A 20584-nucleotide genomic window follows, 5' to 3' on the forward strand; every position below is an offset into this window, starting at 1 on the left:
ATACCCCAGTTGGCAATTAGCGTGAAGAGAGGGGCCAGGTAGATGTTGAACAAAAGGGGGCTGAGGGCCGATCGCTGCAGAACTCCACAACTGAGGGGTTTAGGTGTGGAAGAAATCGTCCCCAGTGCCACCTTCTGCGTTCTAAGTGAGAGGTAGGAGTTTATCCACCCCAGTGCTCTGTCCTGAATACCTATCTCTGTCAGCCGGCTAAGTAGCCTGGCGTGGTCCACCGTATCGAAGGCGGCCGACAGATCCAGGAGTACCAGCATTGCTGAGTTTCCTGCATCCATCGACCACCTCACTGACTCGGCTACCTCTAAGAGCGCTGTTTCAGTACTAAAGCCGGGACGGAAGCCCGATTGAGTTTCATGTAGGATGTTGTTAGTTTCCACAAATTTGCTCAGTTGGCGCTGTATAATTTTTTCCAGCATTTTTCCCGGGGCCGCAAGTAGGGATATTGGGCGGAGGTTCGTAAGGTCATCAGGGTCCCCATTAGGTTTCTTCTTTAGGGGTAAGAGGGTGGCGTGCTTCCAGACATCCGGGAAGGTGCCTGAGGTGATGGACGAGTTCCAAATACCTTGAAGTGTGGGGGCTACCGAATCCGCTATGGTACTCCATAGTTTAGCTGGGCAGGGGTCGTCACGGAGCCGGATTTGCAGCGGCTAAGTTCCTGCCTTACCTCATTCAAGGGGATAAGTATGAACTGGGTGAGTGTTTCACCTGACTCGTTGTTATTAGCTAGGTCCTGCTTCACTGTATTTATTACTGGGCCAAAAGAGTCATACACTGTTTTGATTTTGTGATCAAAAAACTCTGAAATTTGCTCACATAGCGTGGCGGTGGGTACAACTTCTCTTTCAATGCATTTTGGCTTAAAAAACGACTGTACCACTTTGAAGACTTGTTTGCTAGACTGTTCTGCCTGAAGAATCGAGTCCGCATAGAACCGCTTTTTACTTTTTCTAATGGCTTTCCGGAATTTTTTGGAAGCTTCCTTGTACCTAGCTTTTTCTTCCAGACCGTAGTTTGCTCTCCAGAGTCTCTCTAGTTTTTTACAGGTCGATTTCTCATTCCTAAGTTCCTGCGAGAACCAGGGAGCTGAGGGGAAGTCTCTCTTTGATAGGGCCTGAGAAGCTGGAGCAATGGAGGAAACCATCTTTCCGATCCAATTATTGAGAAGTATAGCGGCCGTATTGGCATTATTTGTCAGGGAAGGGATGGTTTGCGCCAGGACCGGGCACATAGTATCAGGCGTCAAGTTTTTCCATTGCCTCTTCAGAAAGTAGCATTTACTCACCACTGGGATATCATTCGCAATGTTCAGTGTGAATGGGACGAGTGCGTGGTCTGACCATGTCAGGGGGAGCGGTGTCTCAGACCGCACATTATTAATATTAGAAAAAATTAGGTCAATAGTGTGGCCCCCTGTGTGTGTCGGGCCCTCATTGATCAGCCTAAGACTGGCCGTATGTAGCGTGGTTCTAAGCAGCTCTGCCATCGCACAGTCGGGTTTGTCCATATGAATGTTAAAGTCGCCTACCACAATAAAAAGGGGGTGAAGGAGCGAACTCTGGACAATCGTGTCTAATAGAGTATTTAGGTAGGGGTCCGTACCAGCTGGGGGGCGATATATCACTAGTCCTGCTAGTGATAGCTGAGGGCTCACTTGGAAGCAAAAGTGGAGGCCTTCAATTCCTTGAATAGCAGTGGGGGCTGAGGATGTCAAAGCTAAGTGCTCTTTAAAAATAATGGCTACGCCACCGCCTCTTTTTGTCCCAGGGCGGTTGGCGAGGCATATTTTAAAGCCCAGAGGGACTGCAAGTGCAATGGAGGTTAAATTGTCCTCCTTGATCCACGTTTCAGTTAGAAACAAGATGTCCCATTCCTGCTCTTCTAATAGGAGCCAGACATCGTCTGCGTGTTTGGCTAGGGATCTGCAGTTTAGTAGGCCCGCCCTAAGGCTTAACTGAGATGGAGATTTGGGATTAGGGGATATCACAGAGGCACCGCTGCCAATAGCTATCCCACAGTTGTAGCAGATCTGAGGGGGGTTGAAGGTCATAGGGTCTAAAGAGTGAGTGCAGCATTTAGATGGATGATTAAGTGCTTTTAGGTCCTCACCTGACCACGCAAGTCTACTGCCTTGTGTTCCGCTGCCGGCAGCATGTCTGGCCCCGGCCGCGGTCTGGTCGCGGACGGGCGCAGACGGGCTTGCCTTAGGCGCGCCTTCGGCGCGCAAACGGCGCGCCCGCTGCGCACGTCCGCTGCGCGTTCTTGAGATGCACATTTAAATAGTAGACCGTTAGGGCGGCGTGGCCGAAAAGTGGGCGTGGCCTGCGGCGAGGAAGCCGGTAAAGGGTGTCACGTGACAGCGCTAGGTCCGCTGTACGTCGCCCTAAAGTGCCCAAGTGCAGAGTATTATAAAAACACAGTATAACACAATAAGAATCACCAGTTTTTAAAATCAAAGCAGCAGCTCCCGGCTATTTTGCCTCAGGAGACAGGAACACACACACACTTATTTTTTAAATATAAATAAAACATTTATTCTTTTAAATTGCATTATTTAAATATATATATATAATAATATTTATATATTTATATATATATATTTTGTAATTATTTTTAATTACCCTTTACACCCTAAAAACGAATCCCACCCTGGTCCCTTTAAATACCCCTGCACCCCTTAAACATAACCCACCCTTACTCCTTAAAATACCCCATCACCCTTAAACACTAACCTATCCTAACCCTAAAAATACCCCTGTCCCCCAAAACCAAAACCTATCCGTGATCCCTATAAATACCCCTGTAGCCAAAAACCCATCCCTGAACCCTAAAAATACCCCTGTCCCCCAAAACCTATCCCTGAACCCTAAAAATACCCTTGTACCCCAAAACCTATCCCTGAACCCTAAAAATACCCCTGTACCCCAAAATCCAAACCTATCCCTGAACCATAAAAATACCCATGTACCCCAAAACCCAAATCTATCCCTGAACCCTAAAAATACCCCTGTACCCCAAACCTATCCCTGAACCCTAAAAATACCCCTGTACCCCGAACCTATCCCTGAACCCTAGAAATACCCCTGTACCCAAAACCCAAGCCTAGCCCGGAACCCTAAAAATACCCCTGCACCCCAAACCTATCCCTGAACTCTAGAAATACCCCTGTACCCCAAAACCCAAAACTGAACCCTAAAAATACCCCTGCACCCCAAAACCCATCCCTGAACCCTAAAAATACCCCTGTATCCCGAAACTCAAACCTATCCCTGAACCCTAAAAATACCCCAGTACCACAAAACCCAAACCTAGCCCTTAAGAAAACAAGTTACTTACCTGTAACTTTGGTTCCCCAGTATTGGTAACTTTCATAGATTCCCATGCTTTGTATCATTCCCCGTCGTCGGAATGGGAGCCTCGGTAAATAAAAAATATCATCACCATAGGTACAAAAGAGAAAATTAGGCTTAGGCCTCATCTCATTTTGTAGCATATCACCCTCTTTGTGTAAAAGAGCCCAAACGTTCGCAAGAACCAATCAGAATAGCCTCACCCCATAGAACCTTCCTGAGAGAGCCTCAGAGCCTCAGATTTTCGTAGCAGTTGTGCAAACAGCCACTATCTCAGTAACAAGGCCGAGCTTTCCCAGGGGAGGCGGGTGGGCGCATGGGAATCTATGAAAGTTACCAATACTGGGGAACCAAAGTTACAGGTAAGTAACTTGTTTTCTTACCCCAGTATTGGAACTTTCATAGATACCCATGCTTTGTATCAGAATAGCTAGCAGTAAGTCACCAAAGCACATTCTGTTACATAAACATTATTGCACGACACAATGGCAATGCTCACAGTAACAATGAAAAAAACGTTATCATAAGAAGAAGAAGAAGCATCACCAACACAAAATGTGCTACATAGGAAGGCGGGATTGTAGGGAAAGCTCACCTCTCACTGAAAAAGATTCCTGAGGACTGCTTGTCCAACAGCAGCGTCGTCCTGTCCCGTAGACTCTAGGCAATAATGCTTTGGGAAGGTATGTGTACTGCTCCACGTCGCTGCCCTGCAGATGTCTTTAATAGGGACTCCAGAAAAAAGAGCCACCGAAGATGCCACTGATCTTGTGGAATGTGCACAGGCTTTTCTTTCAAGGGGCTTGCCTGCTCCTTGATGGCAGAACTGAATAGCGCAGGAGATCCAGCGGGAAATACTGGCTTTGGTTATAGGAAAGCCCTTCCGCGGTGCACTGTAAGATATGAACAGTTGTGAGGATTTTCTAAAGGACTTCGTGCGCTCTAAATAAAATTTCAAACACCTCTGAATGTCCAAAGAATGCAATGATCTCTCTGCCGGAGTAGTAGGCCGTGGGAAGAATGATTTCAAAATCAAAGGTTCATTTAAATGGAATTCAGAGGGAACCTTAGGGATGAACTCTGGATTCGTCCGAAGGATGAGGACATCTTTCTTGAATTGAAGGAAAGGTTCCACTATTGACAGCGCCTGAAGTTCACTAACTCTCCTAGCAGATGTCAGCGCCAAAAGGAGGGCTAGTTTCCAAGAAAGGAATTTAAGGTCCGCTCTGTGAATGGGTTCAAACGGAGCCTTCATTAGTTGAGCCAACACCAGATTAAGTTGCCAAATTGGCGGCGGAGGGCGGACCGGAGGATACATCCTAAACAGGCCCTTTAAGAACTGTTTGACAATTCTAGCAGACCAAAGAGAAGGACCTGAAGATGTCCGCCGGAATCTCGAGATGGCTGCTAGATGAACTTTCAGCGAAGAATGAGCCAATCCAGATCGAGCTAGAGATAGGATATATGGTAAAATTTGGTGTGGAGCTGACTTGTAAGGGTGTAGACGCTGTTTTTGACACCATAGGCAGAATCCTTTCCATTTTGCTTTATACGTCTTGTTAGTGCTTGGTGCTCGAGCCTGAGACAAAACCTTTCTACACTCCTTAGGGAGATTTAGATGTTGGAATTCCCTGCATTCAGGAGCCACGCTGTCATGTAAAGCGAAGTCGGATCCGGATGCAGCACCTGACCCTGAGACTTCGATAACAGGGACGGAACTAGTCGCAGGCGAATGGGATGGTCCTGGGACAGCGGGAGGAGTTCCGTGTACCAGAACTGGCGGGGCCACGCCGGTGCAATCAGAATCATCTTGCACGGTTCCGCTTTGATCTTTCTGAGTAACCTCGGTATTAGGGGTATTGGCGGAAAAGCGTAAAAGAATGCGCCGTACCAGGCAATCGAAAGTGCGTTCCCCAGGGATCCCAGATAGTGATCCTTGCTTGCAAAGAACCAGCATTTGGTGTTTTACGGAGACGCAAAGAGGTCTATGGACGGGGTCCCCGAGACCGAGAACACCTCCTCCAGAATGGACTGATCTAACTCCCATTCGTGATTGGCTGCTTTTTGACGGCTTAATGCATCCGCTGTGACGTTGAGCGAACCTGCCAGGTGTTCAGCTCTCAGAGTGACATTGTGAAGAATTGACCAATCAAAAATTCGCTGAGCTTCGTGAGAAAGAGTTAGGGACCGTGTCCCCCCTGCTTGTTGATATAGTGCATGGCCGTCGTATTGTCCGTCCGGACCAGCGCAATGTGATTTTGAATCCTCGGGAGAAAAGCTTGCAAAGCTAGTCGGATGGCAGTCAGCTCTAGCAGGTTGATGTGGTACTGGCGTTGTTGTGGATCCCAGTGCCCACTGACTTGCAGCTCCTGGAGCACTGCTCCCCAGCCTTCTAACGAGGCATCTGTGGTAAGGTAAGGATCATAGGAGACGGAAGAAGCCTGAAAGACAGACCCTGTGCGATGTTGCTCCGCACTATCCACCATTCGCATGCCTCCTTCATTTCTGGTGTTATCAAAACCTTGTCGTTGAACCAGCCTTCTGCTTGGTGCCATTGCTTGTCGAGTTGCTCTTGCAGAGGACGCATTTGCAGCCTGCAATGCGGAATCAATGGTTTACAAGATGAAATCGATCCGAGCATAGACTTGTAGAGCCGTACTGACAGGGATCTGCTCTTTAGCACTTGGCGAGCCGAGAGCATTAACTTGTTCTGACGCTCGTCCGAAGGATAAGCTTTGCACTGTTCTAAGTCCAAAATGGCCCCTAGAAACCTTGTTGACCTGGATGATTGCAGAACTGACTTGCTCCTGTTCAGTTGAAGGCCCAGGTGATCGAACAATTGAATGCAAGTTGCAATGGCCTTGGAAGTTTCCTGGTAAGAAGGTGTTTTGACTAGCCAGTCGTCCAGATAAGGGAAAACTTCCAGAGTCTGTTTTCTGAGGAAAGCTGCCACCGGGGCCAACACTTTTGTAAAGATTCTTGGTGCAGATCGAAGACCAAACGGAAGCACTTTGAATTGGAAATGGCTCTTGCCTACTGTGAAGCGCAAATATTGCCTGTGAGCTGGGTGGATCGGGACGTGGAAGTACGCATGCTCTAAATCCAGGGTCGCCATGAAATCCCCTGGGTTCAGAAGACGAAGAATATCCTGGAGAGTGACCATCCTGAAGGACAGTTTGATGAGGTAGGCGTTGAGCTCCCGTAAATCTAATATGGGGCACCAAGTTTCTGTAGTCTTGCGAACCAGGAAGAACCTGGAATAAAAACCGTTTCCCCTCTGTGAGAGAGGTACTGGCTCTATTGCCCCCTTGATGAGAAGTTGGTGGGCTTCGAGACGTAGCAGTCCCAGATGTTGAGATCGACTGGCGCCTGGAGCTCTTGTTGGTGGAAGAACTTGAAATTCCAACGTATGGCCACTCTGAACAATATTCAGCACCCACTGGTCTGATGTTATACTTTTCCAGCTCTCTAGACAAAAAGATATCCTGCCCCCCACTGATGTCATCGGGGAGGGAGGAACAGTAGTAAGAGCCAAGAGGCCGCTATTGCCTTTTGGAATTGTCGCGTCCTTGGCGATTCTGAAGTCCTCTCTGAGATTGACGAGAGAAAGAAGCCGACTGGCCCTGGCGTTGGTTAGAATAGTGCGGCTTGTATGATTGTGAGGATTGCGAAGAATATCTCTGTTGGTTGCCACCCCTATAAGAGGAGAAACCCCTTCCTCTTGCGCCTCTAAATGGGACCTTACGGTAATATAGAGACCCCCAAGGACTTTGCTGTGTCTGTGTCCTTTTTAATACTTTGAAGGGCCTCATCGACATGCTTCCCAAAAAGCATTTCTCCATCAAATGGTAGGTCCAGGATTTTGTTTGGACTTCTTGGCGAAACCAGGTCGCCCACAACCAGCCTTGTCGTCGTAAGACAGCTGAACCAGCCAGAGCGCGAAAAGCCGTAGAAGCTATGTCCATAGCACAATCTATGACTTCTGACGATGATCGTTCTCCCTCCATGAGCACCTTTTTGGCCTCCTCTCTTGATGATTCTGGCAGCAGTTCTATAAACGGGGCTAAGTCACACCACATCTGGCGATCGTTCCTGCCCAAGATGGCCAGAGCATTTGCCGTTCGAACGAGGAGACTGGCCATTGTGGAAAATCTCTTGCCCACATTGTCTAAGCGCCTTCCTTCCATGTCCGGAGGTGTAGTAAGAGGTGTGGAAGGATTCTTGGATTTGCTCTGTGCCGCTTGCGATATTACAGAATCCGGTTTAGGTTGTCCAAGGAGGCACGCTGGACTGCCGTCAGGGGCCATATATGTTTTCTCCAGCCGGGGAAGAACAGGGATGACAGTGGCCGGGTTCTGCATAACCTTGATTCCTTCCGTCCATACATGTTCTATTATAGGAATCAATCTGACTGACTTTTTGTATGGTTCTTTAAAGTCATAAAGGAAACAGTCTGACTGCACTGTTGTGATTGGCATACCAAATCTTTTAGATGCCCTCTCCATGAGATTATGGAAACCCTCAATGTCAGCCGGAGATGAAGTAGCATCGTCCTATCCTGCGGCACCAGGATCCGGATGGTTACCATTATCATAATCCACGTCAGTGTCATTTATAGGATCCCCCTGAATGTCCTCATCCGAAGACACATCATGCACCACCTCTCATGATTCCTCTCTGGTTTCAGGTTCCACAGCCCGTGGGACCACCGTTGTGACGATGATTGCAGATGTTACAGTTGGAGAAGAAGGGCGTTCCGATTGAACCGCTGGTGAATTCGGAAATCTATTTCTATAGTCTTGTAACATTATTTGCAGATCGGAAACCAGGGAGGCTGGCATGGCCACCATGTCCTGACCCAAGCCTCGAAGAGATTGTTCCTGCTGAACATACTGGTGTTCGTAGTACTCCTCAGTATCTGTCTCTTGACATTTCACATTCAAATCCGAGGGACTATAGGCATCTCCATACTGGATGTCGTCACCCTCTTCCTCCGATTCGTCATCCAGCAGCATACTAGGTGGCAGAGATGTAACTCGCCTTGGAGAAGTCATCTCCAGTGTAATCTGCCGCTTCCTTGTGGAAATCTGAATTTTTTGAATCGTCGACGACATCGTTCATGGAGTCGTTGTCGAAAAAAAACGAGGAAGCCAACATCGTCGAAGGATTCGTCGACGGACCCGTCGATGCTGGGAAGTTCTTCGTCGACGGAGTTTTCATCATCGACGGTGGAGGTATCTCGTCGTCAGCAACATCACGGCAGTGGTCGTCGACGTCGTCGTTCTCGTCGTCGAAGCGGCCGTCAACAGTATCTTTGTTGACATGATCGTCGACAAGGTAGCTATCGTCGACGAACAGGAAGGCGTTTTAAACGTCGAGGCAGCCAAGAAAGGTGTCGACGGAGCTATCGGCATACTCAAATCCTTATGAGAAACAGTCGACGACGTACCTGCAGATCTCGTCGTCGACGGACGCTGTTTCTTCCCCTCCTTCTCTTTCTGGGAAGATTGTGAAGGAACAGAAACCTCCTTTCTCACCTTCTTTGCTGTGTCCTTCTCAGCAGCCTGTCCCAGCCTCTCCTTTTCACCTCGGTGAGGAGATTTCATGGGACTAACCCTACCAGACCTATCAGAGATCTTGTGGTGGGCTTTGACAGGGAGCTCAGATGAAGTAGAGGGAGGAGACCTACCCCTCTTTTTAGATCTTCTGGAAGAAGCCATCGATGCCGAATTCTCCTCATCTGAGGACAGTACTTCCTTCCGTGCCTTCATCTTCTCTAGCCAGGTCAGCAAACGGCCCTCCCTGTCTCTCAAAGTCTTCGTAGAAAAGGTCCTACAGATTTTGCAGTCTGTGGCCTTGTGGTCAGGATACAAGCAATAAATGCAGACTTCATGCTTGTCTTCCACAAAAAGCCTCTTTTTTGCACAGGTAGCACAAGCCCTGAATAAAGCCTTCTTTTCTTTGTCAGCCATTGTAAAGTTTGAAGAGAAAAGTTTGAAGATTAAAGTTGAATTGAAGGAAGACTGAGCAGAGCTCAGTGGAGACTCCCTTGCACAACGTGCGGTAGAAAATATGAGGCTCTGAGGCTCTCTCAGGAAGGTTCTATGGGGTGAGGCTATTCTGATTGGTTCTTGCGAAAGTTTGGGCTCTTTTACACAAAGAGGGTGATATGCTACAAAATGAGATGAGGCCTAAGCCTAATTTTCTCTTTTGTACCTATGGTGATGATATTTTTTATTTACCGAGGCTCCCATTCCGACGACGGGGAATGATACAAAGCATGGGAATCCATGAAAGTTCCAATACTGGGGTAACCCTAAAAATACCCCTGTTCCCCAAAACCCAAACCTAGCCCTTAACCCTAAAAGTACCCCAGTAACCCAAAACCCAAACCTATCCCTGAACCCTTAAAATACCCAATCACTGCAAAACATATACCTCAGAACCCCAAAACATATACCCCTATTTACCTTATCCTAACAAATAAAAAAAAACATACTTTTGCCATTCATGCATTTACAACGAATTTCGTTGTAAATGTATGCATGGTAAAAGCATATAAAATGTAATGCCATGCGTTATATTGCGGAGTCATGGTAGATTCGTTGTAAAAGTATGCGGAGTGATAGTATGCGGGAAGAAAGACTCAGGATAATGGGTGTTTACTATTCAGCAGAAAGCTGAATGATACTATGATAGGAGAAGTATCGTCAGGTGGTGATGCTTTAGCTGGGACTGGCACCTCAATGTCTGGATCAGGCAGCATTGTATGCATCCCACGGGTCTGGGCTTTGGGGAGGGGCTCCCTGTGATTCTGTCCCGTGAGTTTAATGACTAGGGCTTCCTGTGTCTGCATCGTCTGATTGTGTGGATGATGGTAACATAGGTTGTGGAGGTGGAGTAATGCCAAGTGGCATAGAGGCCTTATGCTCCATACTTTTCTTCTTTAGAAGAGGCTGTGGTACTTCAATGTCCAGCCTTTTCCATTTGTGGGCCCTCTCAGGCAAATGTTTCTCTTCCAGAGAACGTTTTTTTAACCGTTTGCTCTTGAAGGTTTTCATAAACATGCCACTCTATATCTGCAGTGGTTGTTGTTTTACTTTTCTTCGGTGCCATGTACTTATCAGTTTTTGCCCCAATGGGTTACGCTGCGTCGATGGCGTACGTTTGGTTGGCTCAGATAGCTTTGTCGATCCCGAAAGAGGGCTGGGAATCAAAGGTTTTGGCGGTGCTATAGGCTGCACAAGCAACAATGGCTTTGTCAGCATTGAGTGCTGCCGTGGTTGCAAGGTCTGTGTCCCCCTCCAAGTCTGTTCCTGGTCCCGATGATGTCTGGCCTGCCAGAAGTTCCACGGCCAGCATTGACGACTCGTCCCAGTCTTCCGCCTCATGTTGGCTGGAGTCATCAGAAGCGACATGGTGCAGACTGCACAAGATGGCGACCCCCCTTCTACAATAACATTCTCTTCGATCCCTAGCTGCTGCTCTTCATCTGTGGAGAACTCAGCCTCCACCGCCATTGCCACGGTATGAGCTAGGAATCGGTTGCATTTTGAGCGGAAGTTTTTCCTATTCTTGAACAGGCCGCAGGCAGCACAGTCCTGATTGTTGTGCTTTGGCAGCAAGTAGAGGCTGCAATGCCATGCTGATCACAGCATGCATATTTTTCCCTGAACCAGGGGCACTTCCTGAAAAGTCTATTTTTACCTTCCATCACCTGGACCCAAACGTGCTCAGCAGAACTTGGAAGGGGGTTCTTGTGTTGAACCTGACACGAGCGGAGTGATTACTGGAATTTGGAATCTGAAGGCTGAATATGACGAGACCAAGTTGGATTCGTCTAGCAGATTCCACTACGAGTCCACTGTGCTTCCACGGTCCCTGAAGACGAAGAAGATGCACAGAGCTCCGGTGCAATCATCTAAAACCGATGGCGGAAAAAAAAAACAATCTAACAATGGAGCTGTTGAACGTGTATATTTTCTCGAAGAGGAGACACGACGACACGTCAGCAATAAAAGACTTCTTCGAGAAAAACAAGTTGGAGAGTCTGAGCCCAACACTAGAAGGCAGGTGTGTGCATAGCATGTGTATCTGCAGCCAACACATTCTACAAATATCTTTTTTCTTTAACTGACCCCAGATGACTCAGCTGCGTCTGTCTTTCTCTAAACCATGCAAGGGTCCTTCACTCTCTCCCTGGCTGTTTAAGTTGAACCGGAGTCTCTTGGATAGGTTATCAAGAAGGTGACCACTTTCCTACAATTCAAAATTTTGGACTTACTATATTTTTTCACCTTTGGAGGTCGAGGATAGGGTGATGAGGATTCCCCAGGGATCACACTAACTCAATAGATAAGATAGCCAAGTTCACCCAATAAGAGCTTTTGTCTGCAAAAGAAAAATACCTCATGTGAGCTTTACTACAAAGTATCCAGCCTTGTGAAGCCTGACTGGTCTCAAGTTCCAGTCTCCATCTGCTGGAGAATTTTGAGTCAAAATTGTGAGTAAGACCAAATGGAAACACATTGGACTAGGGCAAGGCAATACACCTAATAAAGTGGCAAAGCGACCTCAGAGGTTTCAAAATGTTTCTTTGAAGGTTTTACCTTCAGCTGGAGCATAACATCAACATATTCGAATTTGAGGGATGGTTACCAGCTTCATCATACTGCCTTTTCCGCTGGAGGACTTGAAAACTGAAAAAACTTCAAAAGTAAAAATGTTGACCAATTTGTGACCAACAAGGCTTACTTGACCTCCACTTCATTGTAGTCAGCCTGATGTCTCACTGAGGTCTTGGGCAACCACAAACTTTGACTTTCAGTTGGCATTTATGTTTTATTAGTGCCTTAAAAATGTAACATGTCATATCTCCTGTTATCTTATCCTTTAGTAATAGCTTTGGTGTCTCATTTAATTGTTATTGTTTTTCTACATTGGTTTTGCAATTTGTTTGTATTGTGTTCTTGACTTTATTAATTAACTACTTGAACTTACACACATTTCTCTGGGAATCACTTCTGCTTATGCCCCAGCTACCAGGGGTTGAGCAGGCATTCTTTTATATATGTGCTAAATCCGAACAAGACGGTGTTGGTTACATTGGATAAGGATTCCACACCAGTCCCTCTTGTGTTTACCAGTCTTAAGATTTAATACGTAAACAATTTTCCCCACTGTCAACAGTCCTTTCCTTCATTTGGTTAGGCTGGCGTTTGACTGAGAAATATCGGACCACATCTTGGTTTCCGATCAATGTAAGTAGATGTCAGACTTCCCTTCCAGGGTAACCCTAAATTGCCACATGTGGCCACACCCATACCACAAAGCTGCAGACTTTGGTGAGCTTTTATGCCACTAGAAGAAATGCATCACTGACAGGGCAAAAGTAACAGTAATGTGAGGCAGACACTGGAGAGTGCCTACTATTTGGCCATTCACAGTGCCTAATTTCCTTCCCAACATTGGCCAAGTTAAACAGTGTTACTGCGTATAGTTCCTGTGCCTAGTACAGAAACAATATGGGGGGAAGAATCGAGTGGAAAATGTGTTAAGAGGCTCTGTTGCAATTAGAGAAGTCATACATTCATTCTGAAGCAACCCCAAACTGATTGTAAAAATACTTTGCTTTTGCAGCTGTGTAGTCCACCTTTCCCGCGGGACAATTTAAGGCTGCTCATTTACGTAAAGATCTTCTATTCCATGACCATCTTGATTACTGTTATTTCCTACACCGTAGTTTCCTATCATTTACTTCGCCCAAGTTTGTAGATGAGGATAAGTACTACACAGGGTTAAGAACTACTCTGTGTGGTATCCCTGGTGGCCTTCAGAGATAAAGCTGCAAATATTTATCTTCATGATAGCTGTAATGCCATCTTCCTTGGGGATAGCATCCACATTTAGTGGATATTGTACATGATCTGTGCCAGATGTTTTGAACTCTTCTGCCCGTCATCAACAATTAGGATTAGCAACAAGAAATATGGAGAGTAAACTACAAGGGTGTAGTTTCACAGCAATAGCAGCTGTTAACAGAGTGAGTTGAGGTTAACAGCTCGATATCTCAACCACAACAGTTCTATAGAGTAACCATTGCTTTTCATCATTCCATGATCGGGCTGTTCTTATCAGGACATGGGAATTATATGCTACTGTATTATACAGTAGTAAGCCTATCAAAAATCGAAGCCATATAAATGCTGGCTTTCGCTTCCTTTTCCATTAACACAACTCATGAACCAAAATATATAACATGCTCTCAACTATAAAATGCAAATTCTCACCAGAGATGTATTAACTTCAATAAACAGGCTAGTGAAAAGATTAAACAAAAAACATCCACGTTTGGAGTAACACTTAAGTAAACTGCTTACAGTTCCCTTTCTTTAGAACAGTAGTAGATGTTGTAGGTGGCACAGTGCTACATTAAGGACAGTAATGTTCTATCAAACATCACAAAATAGTTTTTGACATATAACAGCATCTGAATACATTTTATATGACATCAGTAAACTCTAACATCTACTCACTAACCATGGAATTATACACTTTTAACTCTGCATCACTGGAGCCTCCCCTTTTCAGTTTATGCATTTATGTTGCAGATTTATGCAAATTAACTCATGTGTTTTAATACTTCGTTACACAACTGGCTTTCAAAATAAAGAGGGAAAACACATGAGTTATCCACGGTTTCCAAAAGAGGTGGGTGATGACTTTGCCTCTAACAACTTGCAATTTGTAGGTTGCTCTCACAGAACCTACCTTTCATGATTGCAACCATTGGTGGGACCGCCATCAGAAGATCCACTCTGAGAACATGAGGAGCAGGAGGATTTACGAGTGCTGGGCTGCCATGTCAGGGGTATCCCACTCCCCTGAGGATCCATCAAGTCCTGGGCAGCTGCAGATAAATACACCATTTAAAATAAGCAAATCCACATTTTGTTAAGCTATAAGAAATAATCACACTAAACAAGCTAAAGAAAGAAAATAGACATGATTGTTCAATATAACAGGCAGCACCACACCACCTTCACTGAGGCATGTTAGGAACAGAACTGCATTAATGTCTCTTGTTTAGGTAAGCCAATGTCGTTCTCTGGATGAACTGTGTTGACTGTCATAGCATTTTTCATATGCCACTTAATGGGCAGAGTTTAATTCTAATAGACAAGATCACCCTTCTAATAATATGTTTGGGGACTGTCCATGCATGTTTCTTAATGGCATATTTGCAACTTTCTGAAGGGAAGCCTAATACTAATCTTAATAGTCCTAATAAGTAATAATTTGTTAATTCCAACCTAAAGCACTTCTAGATGTAAAGCATCAAATAGAGTGCTTAATCGACATGCCGCGATGAAGTGGCTTAGACTTATTAACATTTTATTCCCAACGGTAAAATTAACATTTTCGACAAAAACTTTGAACAGGCATCGAGTATTACCCATATTGGTTCGCCAATTAACCACTCAATCATGAGGTAGCATGATTCCAGCAGACCATGATCATTCAAAAGCATACCGTAGTTATTAATCAATAGCCAAAACCATCAATATCAAATTTCCCAAATGTTTCACCATAAAAATCATCAATATTTCTAATTTTAGAATGTTTATGCTTCTATGCAGCATAAGCATTCCACCAACAGGAGAATATTTTCATTACTCCGACAATGAAGACGATAATGCTTTACATTTTTCAGATTATAGGGAGCATGTAGGAATGATATACACACTATAATTGAGTGTACAGAAAGCACTCTGTTCCTTCTTCACAGTTCTTTGAAAATGAAACTGTTCTCAGAGACAGAGCCTAGAAACCATATTCGGTGTAAATAGTTATATTTACCGTTCTTTACATTAAGCCACTCATTACAAATGGGCCATTAATGTCGAATCAGCTCAAACTGATCATTGCACCTACTTTGATATTTCAAGATGTGTGAATATTGCATCTCAGGAAAAATCTGTATTTAACAAGTTCACACATTCCGATTCAAAAACTTAACGTATTCCGAATTCTGATGTCAAATTCGGACTGGGGTAACAAATTCACTCCAGAGTACAAGCGCAAAGTGCAGCAGCTGTATTTTCCCTGGGGCAATATACCCTCAATTCGTAAGAAGGGCTTATTTGAGTAGGATTTAATGTGCAATAAGGATGAACATACCAGATTATGAATTGCGACACGAAGGCACTGACTGAATATTTCAGGGCCAATAAAAGAGAAAACTGGCCATGTTATACGTTGAGATACGATTGTTCTTGCCCTTTCACTCTTTTAGGTTTCAATTTGGTTTAAGTCCCAATGTTAGCCCCAACACAAAGCATCATACTATCTATACACCTTACACATTTCCAGTTGTGAGATCTGTTAGCGAACATCTTTATTTACATTCTCTATATTGGGAAATTAAAGGGAAGTCAATGACTTAAAAAAAACAGTGTGTGCTTTCATTTAATATTAAGGACAATATCTGGTTTAAAACCATATCTGCTCGTGTAGGATTACGTACAGCAGAGGGTTTCGCCGTCAGCTTTGACAGGCTCTTCTGTCTTCAGCAAGCACTCACAATCAGGGTAAAAAATAAGAATCTTATGCATACTTGTTCAAATGTAATGTGACTATCGAGAAACACACACACTTTCTGTTTTTTAATTAAAACACTGTTGTGCTCAGCGGTCAAAATATAAGAAACAGCTACTCATAATATAGGGTGTACAAGAATCCAGACTGCCTTTTTAAAGCGATTAATGCTGCAAGATGGTTTAACTATAAACACTTGCACAATTCAAATCCAAAACTGTGAGTGTTTTAATAGGACTCTCGTCACTCATGCAGTCGGAACTGGTGCAAGCAAATCCTGATTAGATGTGTATTTCTAATTTATCACATGTTGGAATTTAATATCTTGTTTTACATTACTTCATAATGTACGAGTTGTGTTGTACGGCGGTGATTTGAATGTTGTTTTGTAATTGTTGAATGAATAAAAATTGATTAAAAAAAACCTTCATGATGCCTACAAGTGGGTACATCTCCTTTTTAAAACATATGCATACCATGTGGGCACTGGTTCCTATGTCATCATTCTTGTAAATCTGGCATTGGCTTATACTACACACTGATGAAAATGGTGCTACATGTCGGATATTAAGAACTGTGTTCTTTGCTAGTGACCTCTGCAAAATGCTTTTTGCTGAAGCTATAAAATAGCAAACAAACACCGCCATTTTTTGAAATAGGGTGGAGAACCTCACTAGTGGCACAGTCTGCATGGAAGCTATTCATAGTAATTACATACTGCATGGTGTTGATGAAATTAGAAAACAATATTGTAGTTCGTTTCAAAGCCATCATCCAAATTAAGATGCCAAGAACGTGGGGGATATCATGGTATTTAAATCTAGCACCACAGTACTAGAAATATAAAAAAGTTCCAAAACATGAGCATCTCTAATCTGGCATTTAATTAAGCAGATACCCTAAAGCAGACAAAAGCTACGGAAACAATGAAATATAATTGTGTCAAGAATATGTTGATAAGGGGCAAAATGCGTATAGTTCAATGAAAAACAGAAAAAGACGGACATTTATGCCGGAAGCAATAGTATTTAGCTTGTTGTCGTTTGCAAACTAATAGCAATAGTTTACTAGTACGATGAAAGGTGAACTAAGATGGTGACAAAGCAGAAATGAAAAGCAAATAACTACTTCAAAGCCTTAATTGGAGGTGCTTACTAGAGCAAATTACTGTATTTTTGTAGAAAGAACGACTACACAACAGAGCATCACTGGGAGTACTCATCCATGGTCTCTCTGCAGACTTTCTTGCATGAACTTCTCTAGTCTGATGTCAGGTGGCCTCTTTCGGGCGCACTAGGTATAACAAAAGGGGCCACACGAAAATTGATAAGGTAAATCAAATATCTAATTGGCACATTTTACTCCTTTGTAGTTCAGGGCTAACCGATAACCCAATAAAAAACTGGTCGTGTTGCATGTGCTGGATGTCGGGTGCGCTTTTTTAACTCACCATTACAACTAATGCATCATTAAAACTGTTTTGTACAGAAAACGTCCTCGTACTCTCTTGCAACAAGGGCATTGTGTTAGCCTAATGTAAACCACATTTACTACTTTTTAAAGTGCACTAACCTAAAGATAGTTGCAGCCCTCGTATACCTGTTTGTCTACAAATATTGTCATTATGCAGCACTAGTGTTCAGTAATGAAGCTTCTTTGTTCAACACTTCGGGTTTTGATAGAAAGGATTAGCTGCTCCTTTTCTTCTCCGGCTCCTCCTGACGTGCACATTGTACTGATTGGTTCTGAGAACTGACTCCGGTTGGTGTTACTTTTAACCAATCAGCCCTAGACAAACATAGGAATCAAGTCTAAACTATAATTTTAACTTTCTTGTCGGTGACTGACCACTCTTTTAGGAAGCCAGAGAATCATCTACTACATTTGCAAAACTACTCTTTGCTATGAGAGGTTACAACTTTAGAGAACAGTATACAAAGCATCAACATTACTGAGGTGACGTGTTGGCGCTAAATATCTTAATGGGTTTAGGATAATAGTAATGCCTGTGGGTTTTTTGGAGAAGATGCAGGTCGATGCTATCACATGGAGGAGTTTTATGACACAGATATGTCCATTTGATTCCTCTTTGCAGTACTTTAATGCTGAGGTTTGTGATCAGTTGCCATGTATATTTATAAATTGTGACATAAGTTGACAGACTGTCTAGGACAATTATCCCAATAGAAATTGTTGTGTATGTCAGGTGTATGTTCCACAGTGGCTGAGCGGTAGACCCAAGCAGTCTGTTGATCACGGGCTGCCCCACAGGGAGAAGCAGTGGTTGACTGCAGGCTTCAGACCAGCATTGTGCCACAAAGAGGTTTCATTTAGGAAGTACCAAACAACTAAAATATGTGTGAATCGTAATCCATTTTAAAGTTTTTTCCTAAAACGTATAATTATATGTAGTATGAGCTATCAGCACTGTAGCAAACAGGTGGCGCACATTTAATCCCACTGTTATTTTTGCTTTCTGAATACTTGGTTTTGTTCACCTTTATTGGCCAAGTTAATGACTCTGCTGGCTAGTAGGAAGATGAAACACCTACCCACACAATACAGTCAATTTCCTGTGCTTGGCCCAGTTACTGGGAAAGGAAGGGGTGGGGAAGAAATCTTCATGTGTTAATTCACTTTTCATTCTGTGTATGGTCTGGGCAAGCCCATACAAAAACAAAGGAGGATGGCCTCTGGAGACCAACACAGGAGAGGCTCCCCTTTGAAGATTTACTGGGAGGGGACAGGCAGCTGTGACAGTTAGGTGTGGGGACAAGGTTCTCAGGGAAGGTCTCTTCAGATGCTAAATCAAGTCTTCAATCTGAGACAAGTGATTTTGTATAACGTTCCTGCCACTCAGTGGTGAGGTACCCAAATCTTAAGATCGGTAAAATGCAAGGATGTAGGACTAAATAATATTTTAATACAAAGCACCCTTTTTTTTTTAACTAAGTCAGTGTTTAGATCCTAAATCCATGGCCAGATATCCAAAATAGCATAATGTGAAGCCAGCTTCATGCATCAGAGATTCCTATATTGTGATATTTAATTGTAATCATGGTTGGTAAACTGCTTTAAAGAATGATGGGCTGCTTTTATGGTACTGTGGTTCTTTCATGCAGAAGATGATTTTACTTCTATTCAAATAATCACAAGTTAGTTGCTTTCCATTTCACGCCATAGTGGCAGCACTAACAACCCGTGTGAAAAGGTGGCATACAGGTCAAAAGTAACGTCTACCATTATTAGGAGCAATTGTAATATTACTATTGCTCATATCAAGATTGGTACAAAAGACAACATTACTAAATAGCCTAGCGAAGCAAAGAACCTAGCATGAATGACCAGAACATTACATTGATGCCACAGTGAGCCTGGAATACATTTAGGGATCACCACAATTTTTCTTGCAGGAGAAATCTTGGTTGCGTTGTTGCCGCTGGAGGTGATGTGGGGAAGGAAGGCGAAGGGATGATGAGAATGGTGCAGAACAGTAACTAAAACACGAAAAGATGACAGAAAAATCACTAGGATTAAGGTGTAAAATAAAAAATGGTAAGGAAGATACTGTTTTACTAATCTCATAATTATTTTAAACACAACCAAATGCCTATAATGTTTTTGAATCATAACAGATGTTGCACATCCACAACCTATATTTGCAGCTACATTGAAGACGATGATTGTTAAAACTTTCAGTTACAGAGTCACTACACAAATGACTCAATTTATTTTCTAACCAAAACAAAACATACCATGCAAAGTTTGCTCTCTTCATCGTAGATTTATATTGCAGCTGCTGCTTCAAACAGGAGACTACAGAAATAGTGAACTGACTTAAGAAAGTGCAAACCAGTAATATCTGTGCTTCTCTTACATGCCTTTATATCAAATTACAGTGACCTGCCAAAGGTGACTAAATGATTTCTCAAAAATATGTTTAAAGATGCTGGATTAGCAACACATTCTAATTTAAATGAGGCTGTCTCCTTATATTCACGTTATTTAGTTGGTATGCTAAACAGTACCTCACAAAAAAGCAAGGTAAGGCAAACATGCATAAAGTAAGGACATGTTATACAATGCACTATTGTAAAGACACTCCTCGGGCTAAGGATACATTAATGCAATCTCTTAAGTGGGCTAGCATTAGAGGAACAAGTGCTAAATATTTAAGAAACCCATGGAGGGCAAATATTATGTGGAGAGCCCACGGATTTAGTGTTAGAAAAGGAATTAGTATACTAAGCTAGAGAGTATCTGATTATGTCTGGAAATATACATTGATTTACTGGAATTAGGCTTTTCCTGAATTTGAGTACAGATTATTGTGCAGTGAAAGCAGCAAAGTTCATTAAGAATTCGATAAAACCCACTTGTGTGAAGTGGCTCCCTTAATTCTTGTTCAGTAACACAGCGGTTTTTCTTTTTGTAATAGCGACGTACAGGTACATCCATGTCTTTAATAAAAATGCTCTTTCATTGATGATCACAGTTGCTGTTCCAGTTTACATTTTCACAGGATTGGTTCGTCAATCAGGGCCTGATTCACCAAAGTAACTTACACTTTTGAGGAAGTTTATACTTTCGAGTAAGAATACTACTTTTTGGTATTCACCAACTCT

The 20584-nt window shown here is 43.5% G+C and overlaps 1 protein-coding gene across 2 annotated transcripts in view; it reads right to left on the minus strand.

Moving 5' to 3' along the window:
- SGSM1 (small G protein signaling modulator 1) overlaps positions 1-20584 on the minus strand; it is a 1153128-nt gene that overhangs the window by 358156 nt on the left and 774388 nt on the right. The window contains exons 13-14 of one of the 2 annotated variants that reach the window (XM_078667339.1): positions 19343-19456; positions 14133-14271 (exon numbers count right to left, since the gene is read on the minus strand). In XM_078667339.1, the coding sequence (XP_078523465.1) occupies positions 14133-14271; positions 19343-19456 (253 nt within the window). The remainder of the gene's footprint in view (positions 1-14132; positions 14272-19342; positions 19457-20584) is intronic. The other variant, XM_078667338.1, reaches the window with a different exon arrangement.

This window comes from Lissotriton helveticus, chromosome 11, assembly GCF_964261635.1.
Source record: "Lissotriton helveticus chromosome 11, aLisHel1.1, whole genome shotgun sequence".
Lineage (NCBI taxonomy): Eukaryota > Metazoa > Chordata > Amphibia > Caudata > Salamandridae > Lissotriton > Lissotriton helveticus.